This window comes from Ambystoma mexicanum, chromosome 3q (genome assembly GCF_040938575.1).
Source record: "Ambystoma mexicanum isolate Mex_15411 chromosome 3q, UKY_AmexF1_1, whole genome shotgun sequence".
In the NCBI taxonomy this organism is placed as follows: Eukaryota; Metazoa; Chordata; class Amphibia; order Caudata; family Ambystomatidae; genus Ambystoma; species Ambystoma mexicanum.
In genome coordinates, this window is record NC_090926.1 from 159,403,030 (window position 1) to 159,423,338 (window position 20,309).

The 20,309-nt window shown below is 45.7% G+C and overlaps 1 protein-coding gene across 1 annotated transcript in view; it reads right to left on the reverse strand.

Moving 5' to 3' along the window:
- Positions 1-20,309, reverse strand: part of TFCP2 (transcription factor CP2) — a 1,231,094-nt gene that overhangs the window by 908,763 nt on the left and 302,022 nt on the right. The window contains exon 4 of the mRNA XM_069653380.1: positions 7,335-7,440. Coding sequence (XP_069509481.1) covers positions 7,335-7,440 — 106 coding nt within the window. The remainder of the gene's footprint in view (positions 1-7,334; positions 7,441-20,309) is intronic.

Here is a 20,309-nt window from a genome sequence, read left to right on the forward strand (position 1 = left end):
CGTGGACCCCTTGCTCACTGTTCTTAGAGAGGCAACAGTTTCACCTCACTGATGATGCCCAACAAGGCTGAAACACGTGTATGGGGTTACTGATGGTACTCTTGTTCAGAGGAGAATTGCCTAGCATTTCGGCGCTGGACTGCCCCTGGGCAGGACAAAGGCTGATATGCAGGGAAATTTCTTCTCTGTGAAAGGGACAGTGAGCTAAAGACTTGGTAGAGTCTCTCCCAGGGGTTATTCACCCAAGAACAAGTCATTGGGCTGTGTTCGTGCTGGTAGAGAGATTCCCAGACCCCCCCTTTGTAAAGAGAGAGAGAGACAAAGAGAGACAGAGACAGACAAAAGAGAGAAAGAGAAAGAGACAAAGAGACAAAGAGACAAAGAAAGAAAGAAAGAAAGAATTCAGACCCTTGAAATTTGGTCAATTTGGACATTCGAACAATTGTGTTCGAACAATTTGGGTAATACCTTGAGGATAAGCCTGGCTCCTCAACACGCTACCAAAACTGTAGTACAAGCTTATACCAAAGGTTTGGTTGCCTATGCCTGTAGTCAGTGGTTTGTAGTGTTCCCAGAGGGTATGCATTCAAACTTTGCCTAACAATGGAAAAATCAAGATTCATGTATTATATCACCAATTATCAACAGGGAAAACAGCATGCAAGTGTTCAGGCAGTCGGCACAAGGAGCTCTCAAGTGGACCCCGCGCCATAGATTGACGATTATATAGCAGATCATAGGCAACCACTGATGTGTTCTAGCTCTTTCACAATGGGGGTGTTACTGCGCACGATACTGCAGACCTTTGGCAAGAACTGTCAACATCTCACTTGTGACCTTGTGACGCAGTCCTGCAGGGATATCGGGTTGTATTACGGATAAGCATCATTCGTAGAGACCCTACAAAACCCCAGGAGAGGTTTGGGCCTATCCAGAGTGCAGTGTGCAGAGGGAGGTGACATGGAGGGCCTGAGGTAGCAAACAATAGCATAGCACTGCATAACAATCCTGCCACATCAATGGGAACACAAACGATCTACAGAAAGATAGTTGGTTTACACTTGTTAGAGGAGCTTTCCTCAAGTCCCAACTGGAGGGAAGACATTAGTAAACTATCCCAGTAGTTTGTAGATTCCCCCAACTTAGTATCAGTCTGTAGTACTGCTGGAAACTTGGTAGAGTGGCAAAGCAGTCAGACTGATCTTAAGAGGACGATGTGAGCTGCAGGTAAGTACACTGAACCCAGTTACACATTTTTTTATAAAAATCCTGACCTATAGACTTGATAAACATATAGCTGCTCTGATAGATAGTACCCAGGTGGGTTTTATGAAACAGCGCTTCGGTTATGATAACATTAGAACACTATTAAATGTTCGGAATCTATCTGGCTCAGAAGCTGAGAATTTGCTTTTAATTTTTTTTGATGCCAAGAAGGTTTTTGACAGTGTAAACTGGACCTTCTAATTTTACACTGATGAAGATGGGTTTTGGTCCATTGTTCATTAATGCTGTGGGGGGCGCTACAATTAAATATCAGTGCTAGGGTTTGGGTAAATTGAGTACTGTCAGCTTCCTTCAAATTATTCAAAAGGTACTCGTCAAGGGTGTCCTTTATTGCCCTATCGTTCCTTCAATGCTTCTTCATCCTAGACGACGACACAAAGGATTGTACGGTATTTCCGATACCGTTTGGTCCCACGTATTCAGTCGAATAATGGTTTCAACATTGTTGCTTGAACCCACGGTCCACCACAAGCTTTTCATTGTCACGCCACCACTTTCAGTCTCCTCTGTGTTCCAGGAACGGGAGTCCTTATTCCCTCCTACAATTGTTCCATCATATTTCACCACTTGAGGGTATGGACACCGAAGACATCCTTTTAGTTGACCAGTTAGATTACATCACTCAACTGCTATGGTTTACTTCACCTACCCACAATCTTTGAATTTGAAATGTCCTTTGATTAAGCCATAGGTAAACTGGGTTACGACTGTATGCCTATTGAAAACAACCTTGAGCATAATAACCCTTTAATGAGAAGGATCCATTCAGCCCCCCTCATTAGCCACTATCCGTACAAGCCTAATCACCCTAACAATCGGTACATCGATAGCCATGACACTAAATTGTGCATAACAAGAAGTGTGACTTGCAAACACATTCATGCCACCACAGAAGACACACATCAGCACACGTTACACAACAGTAAACCAATTTGAGTTGGCACTGCCTGCCATCAATTCAACACACCAAAGAATTTGCAAAGGCCCTGATTCTTCGTTTTCCCCTACTCTCCTGGAAGATTTGTGGATTCACTCATATTGGAGAAGATGGGTTTCCGGACAATATTTCTAACTTTAGTTTGGTGGCTCTCCAAGAAACATGGATGGTTGACCACCTTGGATATTCATGGTCGACAAACTGTTCAGAGACGGTCTACTAAGGGTGATAAGGGTTGTCCAAAGGGAAGCCTACTACTTAGTATTAAAAACTCTCTAAAGAGAACCGAAATTGAAACTACCACTACTTAAGTTCTTACTGACAGACTAGAGCAGAGATGCCCATCTGGACATTTAGTAATTCTATCAACCATTGATGTCTATGCCCCCACCAACAAAGACCACACATCTCTTCTGAACACTGTTGGAAAGTTACTAGAACATGGTGCTTCAATTACGCTGCAGACTATAATGGGAGATTTCAACTCTAACATTCCATGCCATATTTCCTATGTAGTGAGGAAGTCTGATGTGATGCAAACACAAAGGGCTAATCTTATGTACTCATATGGCTTTATAATTTTCAATGATTACTGTCCAAGTGATGACCAAAGTGATTACACCTAGATTGACGAATCGTGCATCCACTATCAATTACATATTCGTCTATCAGTCATTGGTGCCTGACAATTTATATGGAAATCACACAAGAAGAAAGTGACCCCTTTCCACTCCTCTTCTGGCGTATCTGGATGAGCCTGGTAAAAGCACCAACATGACATGAAATATTACTATGAACGGAGGATAGCAACATGCTGGTCTTGGAAGCAAGACCATGCAGAGCAACAGAGGTTTGAATCCCAGATCCATGCTTAGAAACCGGAGTACAGTATTCAGCGAGTTATAAAAAACAATTCAATCAAATAAATGTGATATGAATAGAATAAGTTGGAATACAAATAACCTAGACCAAGCCAACAAAATAGTTGGTGGGATTGATGTCTTTAATTACAAGGATCTGGAACTTATACAAGGGTAAGACTACGATTGCTTTTTACAGTTAGCCATCTATGAAGCGACTTTCTCATAGTCATCAATACTGTTTGCAAAAGAAAAAAAACTCCCATATAGATCTATTGCTAACAAGAAAATAAACATGCTGCATAGGTACAAGAAGATCTCCAATGCAAAGAAATAGCTTGGACAAGAGCTTTGTGTTTTTCAACATTAATTAGCTGTAGGTGAACTAGGATTAGCAGTACAAAAATGGTAGGCGTACTATCAAATACTGCTTAGAGGCCAAAGGGGGAAGCTAACCATAGAACATTGGCAAGTCTTGGCAACATATTACAGTACACAGGATTTGCAGACTTTTTGGAGAATGGTAAACCTACTACTTAGTAGTTGGGGCTTTCACTGAAACCTGGGTCATGTTTATAATTAATTACGCAATACAGGCTCCTGCCATTGTCAAATTTATAACCAATATTAAACAGATGGCCTTTGTAACATACTACTAAAAAGAAAATCCAACATAGTGGGCTAATGTGTTGCATAAACTATTTTCTGTGATAAGCAAAACTGGCATCCTACCCACTTCTTGGACAGACAGTATAATTGTCCAAGTAAACAAGAAGGGTTGGTGTGATGATCCAAACAATTACAAGATCCTAACTATGCTAAACATTCTTACAAACGTTTTTTCTCGCGTTTTGCTGGACAAGCTCAACCCTTGGACCACAAATAAGATCACACCGAATCAAACGGGATTCCGTATCATTACGCACACTACCTGGAGAATTCCAAATCAAACACTTATTTAAATAAGACCAACATCCTGGTTAACCGGCAATTATTTGTCCTCAAACATAGTGAATATAGTATGAATTACATTGTTACGGTCTACAAAGCAAAAATCACTATAATTATATCTGGTGCTGAAATATAGGCCCATAATCTTACAATGCCGCTAGACCTCTTGGAAAGTAAATGCCTACAAATTATCAGCAGATTGGTCCTCACCACATCAATTAAATACTTCTATATGGAACCCGACGCCTGCAGGATTAGTCAAATAATTATGCGCAATCTGAATTATCACAGGATGCTTACTAAACTCCACGGAGAGCACCCTGTTAAAGTATCAGATGGGCATACCGCAAGCGTCTTTTCTAAAAGGTAGTGTCACTAACCACATGTTCCAATACAATTCGTTGGATCCGCCTCTAATCACTATCTTTAAAAATCTCATTAGAAAAGCGATTTTCCTTTAGCAGAGAGCAAACATGTTAACTTGGCCACCAAGGTAAATAGTGGAAACTACATAGAACAAGTGTGCAAGCAAATACACAGGCCACTATTTAGAAACATGACCTAATAACCAAATCTTGAGAGAATATATGAAAATCTTATTCAATGTGGTTGAATCTCTCAAAACTATTGGAAGCAGGAACAAACTTCCTAGACAGGCCACAAATTACAGAATATGTGGAAATAAATTGGAAACCACTAGCCATTTGCTTAAGGAATTAATAAGTTTAGGTGGTGTATGGAGCATGCATATAGTTATATTGGAGTTCCATCACCTTTAATGCAAATATGTGGGATCTGCTCATGGGCAACGACTTAATTTGATTTTCCATTTATTTATGTTTTGGCTATGCACTAGAGACAAGCTGAAAGAAATTACACACAAATGAACTCTGTGGGATAAGCTCTCAACATACTTTAGTCTTCTAATTTTAATGTCAATATTGTATTTGTTCACTTGTAGCTTGACTGTGTTAAATGTATAAAAAGTATTTGGACTATACTATACAATAACACAAATATACAGAAGGCAATGCAAGATCAAAGGCATGCACACAAACATCCCCATAGACGGTTGCATTTTCCTGCCAGTTTATGAGAAATCTGGTTGGACATAGGTGTCCACATTTGTACACCAAAGTCTTAGAGTTTTCTGCACATCAGAAGTATGCTTCAAGAAAAATCAAACGCTGAGATGGGATTTGATTCAACTTCTTGAAGTTATGACATTCCAAGCAATGCTTTGTTTTCAGCCAGTCATCTAAACCAGGATATACATGATGCCTATTCCTTCTGAGATGCCATGCCATCTGTGCCAGACACTTCGAAGAATACATTTAGGTCATTAAAAACTACAATTTTTATAGTCTGTCTGGGATTCCCTTCAACACTGCCCTTAATTCACAAATGAATATGTGTACAAGACCAGCTTTTACCATCAGCACCTAATGATAAGAGTGCATTGTTGTGGCAACTTATACTTTCGTAGGAGCCATTTTTGACCTGCGATTGTAGAAAGGTGGGGGTTGCCTTCTTTTTTTAGTCCGGCTTGTGTTCCCAGTCACACCTGGAAAGTAGCCACAACAGAAAATAGTCAGACTTGTTGGATTGACCCACCTGAAAGCAGCAGTCTTGCTGCAAATAGGGTACCCAAGCAATAGTTGGTTAGTCTTTTGTCCATTGAATGGATGGATGGACTTGGTTTTCACACCTAGAGAGACAGCCATATTTTATGTGTCAGTTTTGATCGCTTTTGGGGGTTCAACTACTTTCAAACTAAACAATTGCTAGACAGGGGTATGTTGGGACCCTGGGTCTGAACTTTTGTCTGAGCTTAGTGTCTTTCAACCACACCTCCCATTGACTTGATATGCTTACAAACATCCTGCTTATCCAACACTGTGGTTGACGGCACAGAGTGAGTTGTATTAGAGCAGCTTTGAATGCATGTTCAGGCAGGTATGTAGCAATCTAGTTGGAAAGGTAGTGATGTGGAATGTTTCATGTTAATAGTGAGATTGAGTAAATTATTCCTATGCTGGAGATAATTAGCAGATGTGTATTGCTGAAGGGGGAGGCTACATTTAAAGTGCTTAAGCTGTCTTTTAGAACACTTGATGGGTCTGGGGACTGGTGAGGGAAGTGGCAGGAGGAGGTACGCAGCGTAGAGAAGCATACATTTGCCCCATTTGAAATCTTCAAATATAACATGTCGGCTGAGTTGTAGACGTGCACCTCAAAGTTAAAAAATAATAATAATGTAAAAAAGACTAAATGGCCCGAGTATGGACAGCTTTCATGTCTAGGATTTTCGAGAGTGGAAGATCAAGTTTTAAATTTTTCAAACTTTGAGAGTTTGGGCTACAGTACTTCAGGACGCAGACTTCAGTTGATGAAGACAACAATGTGGACCGGTAAGGACTGCTTAGAGGATCACATTTTAATTAAAGTGTTACTGAAGAGAGGATGAGAGCGAAGGTTATTTATTGGACAAGAAACAGTAAGACCAATCAAGTGCGTTTTCAATTTCACAATTTATTAAAACCAGGCTCTCAAGTGGTAATAAGGAAGGTTAAGTTGGGGCAAAATCTCAGGGATACTAATCAGTTATTACTGAACTAATGACCGACTAGCATCAAAAATAGTTTGATGTACATTTAGACTGAATATTTAAGAAATAAGAACAGGACTCCTTTATTCAAGGCATAAAGCAAATCCCTCTAGGAACTAAGCAGGTGAGCTTGCTTCTAAGCAATAGGGTGGACCTTAAGGTTTTCCGGGCAAAGTGCTAACATTTCCTGTGCCATAAAATAGTGAAAGGAATTTAGATGTCTAAGTGAAATGAAACATTTGTGTAATCTTGGAAGCAAGAGTGAATTAGAGGCAAATAGTGAGATGAACAATACAGATTATTTCATCCACATCAGTAGCAGAGGTCATCACAATAATTTCTTATCAGTTTTCTATCAAGTGCCAGGTAATAAAGAATGATTGACTTTATTGTATTGGTGGCAGAACAATGTTATTGAAGATTCCATTTTTGGTAGCAGTTACCACAATGACCTGCATTGTGTAGGTCTGAATTCACCCCATTTGATATTTTCAATATATAGCGATCCTGGCATTTGAATTATTGTTCTGGGTCCAAAAGGCAACCATATAGAACCATTCAGAAAAATTGAACGGAGTTTCAACAGTGATGTGAAATACTAACGTTTTCTACCCCGAGGTACAGGTAGCTTGGATTTACATTATAGGTACTTAGGTAGCACTAAATAGAGAAAAATATAGTTGAAATATACCTATATCGAGTATCCGATCCCCAGGCCTGTTCCATCTCCAGCCCTCAAGCTGCTGATGTTCTGTATACTGTAGGCGCCGGTCATGGAAAACCACCCTAAATATACTCTAGAGAAAGAGAAAAAAGGTATTACAATAATGACTTATTTATTCATACAAGTGTCTTAGGCCCATGGGCAAACTGATGCATAAACAGAAAATACGTACATAAACCACAAATAGATAAAAATATGTTTTAAACAAATACATTTACAATGAATAGATGCAACAGCAGGCCCCCAGAAGTACTTTGTAAACAGAACAAACATCAAATTACTATGATTTCAATACAAATCAACTATTTTCAAACTAGGAAATCTGAAAAAGTATGAGAGGTTGCTTCTACCACAACCCATCACTACACAATCTGTGTTCTGTGAACACCATTTGTCCACCCGAATCTTCTGAAGGAAATTCAAGTCATATGATCTTATGACCCCCACCCTATTTTCTGTTATAGCCAGAACAACACTTTATTCCCAAGGCCTCTCCGGATTCATTCCTTGCTGATTTCTCAACATCTGTAATGATACATTTCTCTTATCCAGGATAAGCCCTCTTATGTTCTCAACAATCTCTGGCATATGAGCTTTGCCGGCATGAAAGTTCCTTAGAATACCGGTTTTTAGTTCAGGACTAAAAAGACTGGAAGGACGTACACAAAGCTGAGCTGATCTAACTGAAAGATCTACTACAACTGTCAAAGTCAAACTACAAGGCTTGAGGACAGGGTACAACAGCCTGCCTTCTAACCGATTTTCCGTCAGACAATTAATGGCAGCTTCCACCTGACCAGTTAGACACAATTTATCCACTGTCCCTTGGAGAGCCTTGCTCCCGCCCCCTTCAAACTGCTCAATCCAGTGTAAGAATTCTTTAAAATTACTGTACTGATTCAGCTCAACGACAATCCATTCCTTCATGGACTGCCAATTACCCCACTCATTCAACTCCCTAACTGAGATTGACTGTGTTGTGTTTTGCAATAAGCAGTTCCCAATCAACCCAAAAGCCACTGAGTGTCTGCGAATATTCCCGCAGATGCTTCATCAATAGTCCAGAATGACTGCCCCTGCATATCAAGCTATTCACCCAGGCAAGTTAATGAGCTTTCAGGCATACAACTTATGCGAGTTGGAGCCATCAATGCCTACTTGAACTCCACTCAGTTTAATCCGATCAGGCTCCTCGGCTGCACCCTTCCAAATGGCATCAGCCTCTTCACTTTTCTGTTCTTTCAGATGCAGTTTTTGCCCTGCTCTCAGTGCTAGAACCTCACAGCTGATTCCGTCTTGATGGTAAGAAAGTTGATGGACTAACTGGCTCTATTAAAGCAGGTTCATGATACTTGGCACTTTGAGCTTCCTGTGGTACCTGCTTGTCAAGCATCGTGAAATAAGCAAGCAGTTTAACCTTACTCACGAGAAACCCTTGAACATGCCGCTGGTAATTCTGGCACACTGCAGAGGACACATTTACGTTTTAACCTTCATATGCCATATTAATATCCTCAAAAGAACAAACTGATTCTTAAAAATTCTTAATAGGCTCAGAGAAGATAGTTAATATTGCAATCTGAAAAGCAAATGCCACATGCCACCTGCCTAAACTAACAGACTGACACAGGCTAGCAGTCAGATAGCCCAGAATGAGTGCAGCATACAACGTACCTCCTGCTTAATCTTCCAACTCCGTCCGTTTTTAGAAGCTCTAGGCTGCCGCATCGTCGCACCAAAAATGGGCCAAAATGCAGCTGGGTAAATCAACCCTACAAAGAGATCCAGAGAAAGGCACCGGGAAACAGCACGAAATGGGGACAGGAGCCTGAAAGTCCAGGGGACCTTAGTCCCCACAGCAGAGGCCACGCCTAACGAAGGAAAGCCAGGTAAGCATGGCTAGCAAGCTGCACCATGTATGCGTGAAGCAGGAGGACTTGCGCAAACTCCAAGCAGCCGCAGCCGCTGCCGCTTTGTAAATAGATCCAATTGCTTGACATTCCACCCTCTCTCAAGCCTGAAGTCAACGAACACCAAGAAGCCTAAACCATTCAAGGACAACTGGTGGGTTGTCTTGCGGCTATACTGTACTGTTAGAGCTGAAGACCTCTCTCATTCACTGTTCAGATGGATTTTAAAAACAGACCTGTTCAGGGGATTTTGGGAGGCCATCCTATTTTGGCGAACAGGGAATGACAGAGGTTAGCCAAACCGAATCGAAGTGAGGTAGCACAGCAGCAAGGCTTTGTCTCAGGAAAGGTGTGACCGATCTAGGGCTACTATGAGTCCACACGGGGAAATACCAGTAATTCAAATTAGACGTTAAGTATATACAAATACATTAGGACTTTAGTTTATAAACCGAGCATATAGAAATCACAGGTAATAGAATATATTACTCACCGTAGTCTTATTTCCGATTCTTGTATCTGCTTAGATTCACATGCTATGCATAGGCTGACATCTAGTGATAGCCGCAGAGTATTACATTTTTTTGTTTTCGAAACGCGAGAATGGACATCGACAGGGCGTGCCAGTAATACTATCCCTAGCACGACGTCCACTATACCCATTGTCGTTCACACGTTGAGGTCGTTGAGGAACTCCTGGTGACAACAAGTAAGACACAAGTCATCACAGTTAAAGGGTGTTTATTGAACAATGAAAGTGGTATATGGGTTGGAAAACGCCTAAGCTAAACCTTAATCTAAAGATGAGGACAGGTGTCAACCATCAAATGAAAATAAGACATTCCTAGTGGTGTCAAGTCAAATAAAAGGGTCTATACTAAGAAAACCTATTGCCAATTCCTCAGGCTAAATACAAAGGGTGTGTGGTTAAATTTCAAGAAAAAAAAAAGACGTATTATCCAATGACAAATCAGGAGGCGGTAGCCTTGGTCTCCCATCCCCATGTTTTAGACATGGGACAAGATGGGAGCTTGGAGCACAGTACAGTCTCGGGCATTTCCAGCATGAGACGACAGTTCCAATGACAATTCTTAGGACACACTCTCGGGTTTGTCTAGCGTGAGATGACAGTTCAGCTTTAACCCTCAAGCTCTCCGTAATCAGGGCTGTCGATGGCCAAGTCTCATTTCACTTACAAAGTCTCTTGCCTTCAGGCCGGATGTTTTCAGATAACAAAACAAAAGGTTACTTCAACAAAATGAAAGCTTGTTTCCAAAAGTTTAATATGGGTGATGGTTTCACGCCCAGTTCCCCCTCTTCTAGGCTGAACCTTCTCAGTTGTAATCCACAATTCCTTTCTTGAAGTTTGGATGATATCTTTACCCCTGGATCTCCCTCTGCCGGGCTCTGACCTCTCTGGACTGCTAGTACTTGGACAATAGCTTAATCTCTGGCATCCATCCTTCGGGTTCACCCTTTCCGTTCCTTTAACTTCTGCTCATCACAGTTCCTTTATAAAAACAACTTTGGGTGATGGCTTCACCCCTGGATCTCCCTCGGTCGAGCTCGTACCCCTCTTGCCTTTTTATCGGCTCAGGAGATGGCTTCACCCCTCAATCTCTCCCGGTCGGGCTCAGACTCCTCTTGACTTTAACAGGATTAAATTCCCTTGATTTCTCAAGGTTCACTTGCTGTGGGAGTCACTTCCCTTTCTTTCACAGTGCTTTTAGAACAAAGTCTTCTGATTGTACTGGGATTTTTCTTGACCTGCTGTCTTGACCTGCTGTATGACCACTTTGACCTATTTCGCAGGCCTTCCTATGGCCTTCTGGTACTTTTATTTTCTCTCATATGGGGCTTGACCAGAGTCTCTCGAATTAGCATCAACGTGGTGCCGCTTTCCCTCTGCAACTGGTCTCCCCTTCACATTTAACAGTTCATTCAAAGTTATCAGTTTTGGTTCTAAACTTGCCACTTTGTGATGCTCACTCATCATAGCCAGGTTTTTATTGGTTCACCCCTTGACTCACCGGCCATGTCGAACCGCTTGGCTTTTGGCTTCTCTGGCGTCAAGGCCAGTACCACCGGCGCAGGTGCTTCCTTCGCTCCTGCCTACCGACATAGGCTTGCCCCGTTTACTGTTGACATCTGGTGCAGGACACTTGTGCTATAGTTCGTGGTCTTAGGCTCTCCTTCCACGAAGGTTATGCAGATCTGGAACAAAAAGGGCAAGGTCACTTTCTCCACGCCACCCTCTTGATTCCAGCCGCTTTTGTCCTTCTCTTGAACTGCCGCGTGGTAGCCGTCTTGTCATGTCTGCTGTACTCACCTTGCTCGTACTTCACTATTCTGCTCCACCCTTTATCCCTGTGGGGAAAAGAAAGGGCCGTCAGGTGTGTGCAGTTCAAGCTAATTGCCTGACTTTGCCCAACCCTCGGGTTGGGACCTGCCAGGTACACATTTAACATTACAAGTCTGTTGTCCGTCAGACTGGGAGTAAAGGTTCAGAGTGGAAAAGGAGGGTGGGAGAGTTCCTGAGTGTACTACGGGGTAGGATGGAAAAAAAAGTTGTCAAATTATCCTACGGGATATGATGGGGAAGGTTTACAAATTGGACCAGGATGACTGGTTATTGAAACAGCACATAGGGAATTGGGGGAAATAATAGTACTTTGTCCCAGTATATTGGGATTTTGGGAAATGATAATCAGGAGGACGGGATTAGCTGGGATCGGGACATGAAGAAAGGGGATTCTGGGAATCGTAGTGTTATGTCAATGCAGTATACTGGGAGTTAGGAAAAGAATAATTAGAGGGACATGAAGGAGACTATTGGGGAGCATTTGAATAGGGAATAGGAAAACAAGGATTCTGAGAAAGATGGTTTCTGAATAAAACTGGGTTTGTAATAGATTTACCAGAGGTGGAGGTGATGGTGAATTCACAAAAGGGAAGTTTATTGGGTGGAAGAGAGGGTCGATTTACTACAGCTTATAAAGCCTAAGGGACCTCTTCCTACTTGTCGTTTCTCCGCTAGAGTACCGCGTCTCCCCTGGGCTCCCCTACCCAGGTGATCCTCCGCACTGGTCCACCCACAGGAACTGGATCCAACAGCGATGGCCGTGTCCTGGCCACCTGAATAAGGGATTCCTGAGGTCTTACTGGGAGAAGACCCTCAGGTTTCTCACAGGTCCCTTAGATTATTTTGTTTCTGACTTGAGGTAGTATGAAGTGTAAACAGAGTACAGATCTAATAAAGCAGATATGAGTAGATGAAGCCAGAAAACATCTTTGCACTTTCTATTCCACAGGCGAGGAAGGGTGGGCGCACGTGAATCTAAGCAGGTACAAGCATAAGAAATACGATTAATTTCGTAATTGTATTTCTGATGCTTGTACCTGCTTAGATTCACGTGCGCCCACCCTGTCTGGTTATCCCTTCCGTGGCTTCTAGATCTGCTTAGATGGCATGCTATGCATAGATTAGCAAGCAGTGTCTGGAAAAGGTGGCGGGGTGTGAGACGGTAGGGTGGCTAATAGATGTTTTAGAACCACTTGTTCCGCCTGTGAATCTGCTTTAGAATGTGTGTTAATGCAGTAATGCTGAGTAAAAGTATGTATGGAACTCCATGTAGCTGCTTTGCAAATGGCGTCCTGCAGGACGTTTGAAATAAAAGCCAAAGTAGTCGCTGGTAGAGTGAGCTTTTGGTGTGAAAAGCAGAGTTTTGCATTTCACTATGCATCTGGAGATTAACCAGGTTACTCACCGTGGTGACCACCTTACTCCTAGTCCATAGTCCCCTTTCCTCCATACTTATGGGACATCTCTCCGTCCTATGGGACGTGACCGGAGCACTTTTGTAAAAAGCATCCAAAAAGTTTTCCAAAAATGTTGTCCTTCCTCTCTTTCTTGCGCGGGGCCCGGCACAGGCCGTAACCCCGCCCACCTTGGCTCTGCCCCGCGCATCGCCCATCAGTCCTTTTCTATCACCAGGACACAGACCTAATTAGCAATAACAGAGGAACCTTATTAGAGGGCCCGGCGGGTGGGCGTATGGAGGAAAGGGGACTATGGACTAGGATTAAGGTGGACACTACGTTGAGTAACCTGGTTATTCTCCTACGTCCCGTCCCCTTTCCTCCATACTTATGGGAGATTCCCAAGCACTCCTAACAGGAACTACAGGTGGATGGAAATACCCCTTACTGAAAAAGTTTCTTCAGCACAGCCTGACCAAACTGAGCACCAGCTCTTGAACTCATGTCAAGACAATAATGCTTACAAAAAGCAGATGGGGAGGCCCAAGTAGCTGCCCTAGCGATGGACTCCCAGGGGACATATTTTTGAAAAGCAACCGCGGCTGCCTTGCCCCGCACCGGGTGCGCGTGAATACCCTTAGGTTGTTTCAGCCCTTGGACGGTGAAAGACTCTGATGCAGGCGGTGTCCACTGAGAAATAGTCGCCTTAGACGCCTGCTTACCCTGAGGGTTGCCGAAGGTCACAAAAAGTTGATAAGAACTCCTAAGCTCGGAAGCTCCGTCAAGGTAGAACTTAAGAGCCCTTCTGACGTCAAGACAGTGCAGAACCCTTTCAGCCTCCGAGGCAGGGTTCGGAAAAAAGACCGGTAGGGAGATCGACTGATTCATATGGAATTCAGTAACCACCTTCGGTAGAAAGGCCGTGTTTGTGCGTAGGACTACCTTGTCCTTGTGAAAGGCCAAGAAAGGATGCTCCACTGACAAGGCCTGGAGCTCACTCATTCTCCTCGCTGAAGTAATGTCGACCGGAAAGGACACTTTCCAGGATAGGTACTTGAGGTCCACCATGGCCATTGGTTCAGAGGGTTTATGGCACAACGCCGTCAGGACTACATTTAGGTCGCAGGGCGGGTGCGGACTACGAACCGGAGGGTAGAGGCGTGTCAAGCCTGCAAAATGCCTCTTAACCACTGGGTTACTCAGAGAATAAGAGCATTGGTCTGTAGAAAGATAAGCGGAAACCGCTGAAAGGTAAGTTCTGCATGACAGAACGTGAACACCCGACTCTGCTAGGGAGGACACGAAGGACAGCACTGTGTCAATCGTAGCCGCCCTTGGATCCAACTGCTTTTCCAAACAGCAATGACAGAACCTGAGCCATTTACTCCTGAATTGGGATCTGGTCGAGGGTTTCCTGGCTGCCTGAATAATCCGCATGTTATCCGTAGACAAGTTAAGATGCTCTAAAGACTTGAACTCAGGCACCATGCCGCCAAGCTGAGCGATTGTGCGGAGGGGTGCCACATCTGCTGTTTCCCTGGATGACGATCGGGGGTCACTGGTAACCTGATCGGCGGATACGCCGACAGGTGTTGAAGTTCTGAGAACCAAAACCTGGCCGGTCACCACAGGGCTATGAGTAGAAGGGAACAGTTCAGTTTCCAAATTGCTCGATGGACTAGAGGCAGAGGCGGGAAGGCGTAAGCTCTCATGTTGTGCCATGGAATCTCGAGAGCATCCCCCCAGAGAGGAGGCTCCTAGCCCACCTCTGGAGGCATACTGAGGAAGCTTCTTGTTTACCGCCGTAGCGAAGAGGTCCACCTCCGGTGTGCCCCAACGCAAGAAAATCCATGAGAGGACCGCCGCCTTCAACTCCCACTCGTAGCTGACCACTGACCGCCGACTGAGGGCATCCGCTGTGACATTCAGCTGGCCCGGGATGTGCACTGCAAGCAGCCCGACCCCATGAAGCACGGCCCATTCCCATATCTGGATGGACAGGTCCACGAGGAGAGGGGGAGGCGGTGGCGGGGGATGGAAGAGACTTTGTTCCCCCTCGCTTGTTGATGTAACACATTGACACCACATTGTCCGTGGGTATGCGGACCACCTTGTTGGCAATGAGAGGTCTGAACGCCCTGAGCGCTAGGAAGATCGCCAGAAGCTCCAGATTATTTATGTGCAGGAGCTTGTCCTGAGGCGACCAGAGGTCCGAAACCTGAAGAAGATCTAACGTCGCACCCCACCCCAGAAGGGAGGAGTCCGTCGTGATCGTCACCGTGGGGCTTGGGTCCGGAAACCCTGCACCCATCGACAGGTTGCTGGGAGATTACCACCAATCCAGGTCCACGCTCATGGAATCCGGAATCATCATCAGCTTGGAATCCGGGTCCACAGCCTGACGCCAGGAACTCCTAAGAGCCATCTGGGTCCGTCTCATCTTGAGACGAGCAAGAGTAAGAGCCAGCACACACGAGGTCATGAGACCCAGAAGCCTCCGGAACACCAGGCCGGCATGCTCTCCATTGCGCAAACATCTGACACGTGGCTAACAGATCTGCCATTCTGTCCCCGGCCAGGTACACTCTGCAGTAGATCATGTTCCAGCGAAAACCCAGGAAAATCAGGTCCTGCAATACCGTCATGGAAGATTTCCGCCAGTTCACCGACAACCCAAGATGGAACAGGAGCTGAAGGAGAGATTGGAGATTGCCCGCTGCTGCCAGCGGACAAGGGCTGCGTAAGAGCCAGTCGTCCAAATCTGGATACCCTGGAGACGAAGATAGGCCGCAATCACTGACATCTTCGTGAAGACACGCGGCACCGAGCGGAGGCCAAAAGGAAGCACTCGAAACTGGAAGTGCTCCTCTCCCAAACAGAAGCAGAGATATCTCTTGTGTGGGTTCCAAATCAGGATATGCATGTACGCACATCCACAACGCTGAGCCAATCGCCCATCTGCAAGGAGGACCGTATCTGGCTGGGCATGATCATCTTGAATTTCTCTTGGGGTAGGAAAAGATTGAACTGAGAAAGGTCTAGGATGGTGCGCAGGCCAGCCTGGTTTGGGCACCGTAAACAGCCGGGAGTAGAAGCACTCCCCTCGCTCCCCAAGGGGAACGGGTTCCACAGCTTTGAGGTCCAGAAGTTTCTGAACCTCGTCTTTGAGGGAGGACGAGCCCGACAGCTGAAAAGGAGGGTCGGGATAGGGGGTAGAGGTAAGAGGAAACACGCTCGAGCGACTGACAAGACCCATCTGTCTTCTGTGATGGCCTGCCACGCCTCCCAATGAGACGCAATGCGCCCTCCCACCGGGGTCTCCTGCGAGCGCGGAAAAGGCTCATTTAGTAGGTTTATCGGTGGCAGTGCCACCTGAGGAGGAGGCTGAGGAGCGGGAGAAAAACCGCGTCCATTGTTGCCTACGGCGGTTATTCCCCAGAGGGGTATCCACTGCGAGACTTGCGGTCGATGAAGCCCCTCAAGCCAGAGGAAGGTCGACTTTGCGACAACAGTCTCTGGGTTTTGAAAGGAGCCTTAACCAGGACAAACCAGGACTTAGCTGTCTGAGTGCTATCCTTCGTCTTGGTGAGCTCTACATCTGTTGTAGCATGAAATAGCTCCTTCCCATCGAACAGAAGGTCCAGCACCTTGTCCTGCACTTTTGAGAATTTAGTTGCATGCAGCCACGCCTGCCATGAGGTATCAACCCCCAGAATAAGGCCCCAAGCTGAAGTGTCTACGTGATGAGCCGCAGCCTCCATGAGATCCTGGGCCAAGACACTGGCGTCGGAAAGGCCTCCTTTAAAGTCTTCCAGCTTCTCGACCGGGATAAACTCCTCAAACTCCGACAGACCTTTCCACATCTGCATGTTAGCTCCCGCTAATATCAATTCGGCGTTGGCCTGCCTGAGCTGCAAGGCCGAGTTAGCAAAGATTTTCCTCCCGAGGGAGTCGAGGAGCTTGTCCTCCTTTCCCAGAACCTGAGTAGACGTCGTAGAAGAGGATGCTGCAGGCCTGGACTGCAAAGTGTCTGCAGCCACCACTGTGGAGGAGGGGGGCGGACAAGAAGACAGGGCCACCTCTAACGAAGAATGCAGCCTGTATCTAGCATCAATTTTCCTATTGACAAAAAGTCCAGAGTGTGGCTTTTCCCAGACTCTGCGGACCTCGGCCAGAACGTCCTTCTGCAAGAACAGGCCGGTACGCTCCAAGGGAGACAAGGTGAATGCCCCAGAAAGCACGCCATCCTCCGGAGCGGGTACCTCGGGCACTGGAACATCTAAGAAGTTAATCATGTCCAGTACCCGGTCATGAAAAGCTTCGATAGAGCGGGGAAGGTCCTCGCTGTCCTGATCGCCTTGTGCGTCATCCGACAGATCAGGATCCTGCTGAACCGTGTCAGGCGCTACCTTGTCCACAGGGGACAATGGGGGTAAAGGCGGAAGAGTCGGGGGAGGCACCGTAGGCACCGGCGGAACCACCGGAGGAACAGGTGGAGGCACGGGAGGACATATCTCCCTAAAAAGCTCTTTGAAATACTCCCTCATAGGGTCAGTACTCATAAGCGTTTGAAATTTACCAAAAAAGGCTTCCTCCGGGGACTGCTTCGGAACCTGAGGCGGCCTCTCATGAGGTGGACAAATCCAGGGACATAACGGGGACGGGTGCCACACTGGCCCCTCCACCGACATATCCACATAAATCAACGGTGCCGACCCTTCAGGCAGCAAAACATTGTGCGGAAGAGGCATCCGAGCGTTCCAGTCAAACTGGCTGATAAGGATGCGCACAAGGGACTATGTTCACCCAAGGGGCCAAGTCCTACACCTGAGGCCGATGGTGTAGTTGTAGGGGTAGCACCCAAAATGGCCACCGCGGTCGTGGCGGGAACAAGCGCCATTTCGTCATCATCTGAGGGGGAACTGCGGCACGTGAGGAAGTGAGGTAGGGGTCCCCGTCGATGGATCAGGGGTCTTAACTTTAGCCTTAACATAAGGGACCTCGGCAGAGCCGGTACTGTGAGGCCTGGAATGTTTTTGTGACATACCAACTGCCAAATTAGCCTTCGAAGGAAAGACCTCGGCACTGCCGGTAAAAGAAGAACTTTGCTTCTTTGCCCCCTCAACAGGTCTGGTGTCACCACAAGAGCGGGAACGGTGAGAAACAGCTTTCACCAACAAGGCCTTGTCAGGCCTCTCAGAACTGTTGGTAGCTTTAGCCTCTGAACGAGGGACCTCGGACCCAGGTCCGGTAACAGCCTTATCCGCGCGGGCCTCGAACATCCGTTCGGTAACAGCAAGCCCACCCAAGGCCTTGGGCGCACCCCGGTCTTATTTTTGAGGGAAGTCGACAGAAAGGCCTCAGAGCGAGCTCCGGTACCCCACGACTCAGTAGAACTGGGTTTACAAACAGCCCCCACAGGAGGGGCCTCGGAGCATACTCCTGCATCCACAGGCCCCTTACGGAGACCCTCGGAGAAAACTCTGGTACAATTATTAGGCCCAACGGACACCTCAGGGCGAACCCCGGTGGCAGAGCGATCAACGCCCCTCCTGGCCCGAGAGGAACCCGGAAAGGTATCCCCCGGCCGGGGTGCTCTGAAAAGTAAAGAACTTACCGGGCGTTTCTTCTTCTCGTCGATGAACGCCTGAAAATGTGAAGGAGGAGTTCGCCGAAACACCTCCTCCCACCGCTCCAACCGACGTTGAGGTGCCCGGACCGAAAGGGAGTCGCAGTAAAAACAGGAGTCCCAACGATGATCCGGACCCAAACAGTCTAAACAAAGCATGGGGATCCACCCTCGCGAACGACGGTGACACGATGAACAATCTGGAAAGTCTAGTTTGAACGAAATAGACAGACTAGCACACGATCGCTAGCGAGAGGCAGAGAGGAAAAAAGGGGAGAAAATCTTCGAGGATGCAAGTGCGTCCAGTCCCGAACAAGCCGAGAAAAGGACTGACGGGTGATGCGTGGGGTGGAGCCAAGGTGGGCGGGGTTACGGCCGTGTGCCGTGCCCCACGCAAGAAAGAGAGGAAGGACAACATTTCTGGCAAATTTCTTGGATGCTTTTTACAAAAGTGCTCCAGTCCCGTCCGACAGGACGGAGAGATGTCCCTTAAGTTTTAACGGACCGGACGTAGGAGTAAATGTCTTTTTGAAATGCAATCACCTCCCCCGCCAGGTGCTATGAAGACAAACAGTTGGCCTGTTTTTCTTAGCAGTTTAGTCTCGTTTAAATAATAACCGCTCTTCTCGCGTGAAGTGTATGGAGGTTTTTCTCAGCTGAGTGAAGGGTTTTGAAAGAAGTAGGTAGTTCAATGAACTGGTTAACATGGAACTTGGATATGAACTTAGGTGTTCCTAGTACCAACTTGTCTTTGTGGATAAAGAAAAGGTCTTGCACTGACAAAGCTTGTAGTTCACAGACTTCTTAAGGAGGTGATGGCCATCAGAAAAGCTGTTTTGTATGTTAGGTGTTTAAGGCAGGATTTGTGCATAGGCTCAAAGGGAGGACCTTTGAGCTTTGCAAGTATCACATTTAGATGCCACCCTGGATGCGGGTTTGAAATGGGGGGGAAGGAGGGCAGAGGGGACTAAAGCCTTTTTTACTCCCTCCATGAATTCCTTAACGACAGGGACTTTCCACCAGGACTCCTCATTTTGAAAAGTGGTGTATGCGGATAGAGCCGCTAGGTGAACTTTGATGGAGTTGAATACTAGGCGAAAGACTAGTAGGTGGAGCATGTAATGAAGAATGTGTGATGGAGTACATTAAATAGGGTTTAAATTTTGACTGGCACCATATTTGCTTTTCTTTTTTTGCCAATGATGTGCTTTATGTATTGTGTGAATCAGTTAAAACATACATTTTCATACAATGCTAAAAGCAGTTTCAGAAAAATCATTACTGTAATTAGCAGCCTATTAGGCTTAACAGAGAACACCACACATCTTCCCAGTTTAAAAATGGATAGATGGTAAAATACTCTGAAAATCACTACCCGGTGGACTGCTAAAATTGGACAGTCAATAAAAAGGTGCTTCAAAGTTTCCACTTAAAGATTACAGCAGGGACATGGACGTTCAATTAAAGGCGCTCCAGGGCGACCACCTATGACATTGGTAGTAGGAAGGAGATTTAGTTGAATACGTAGCCAAAGAGTTCTAAGATAAAGAGAAGCATGCTGACAGGTATTCCTGCAAAACATTCAGAGGCTTAATATCCATAGAAGAATGGACGAAAACTTTATAGGAACAATGACTCTTCCTA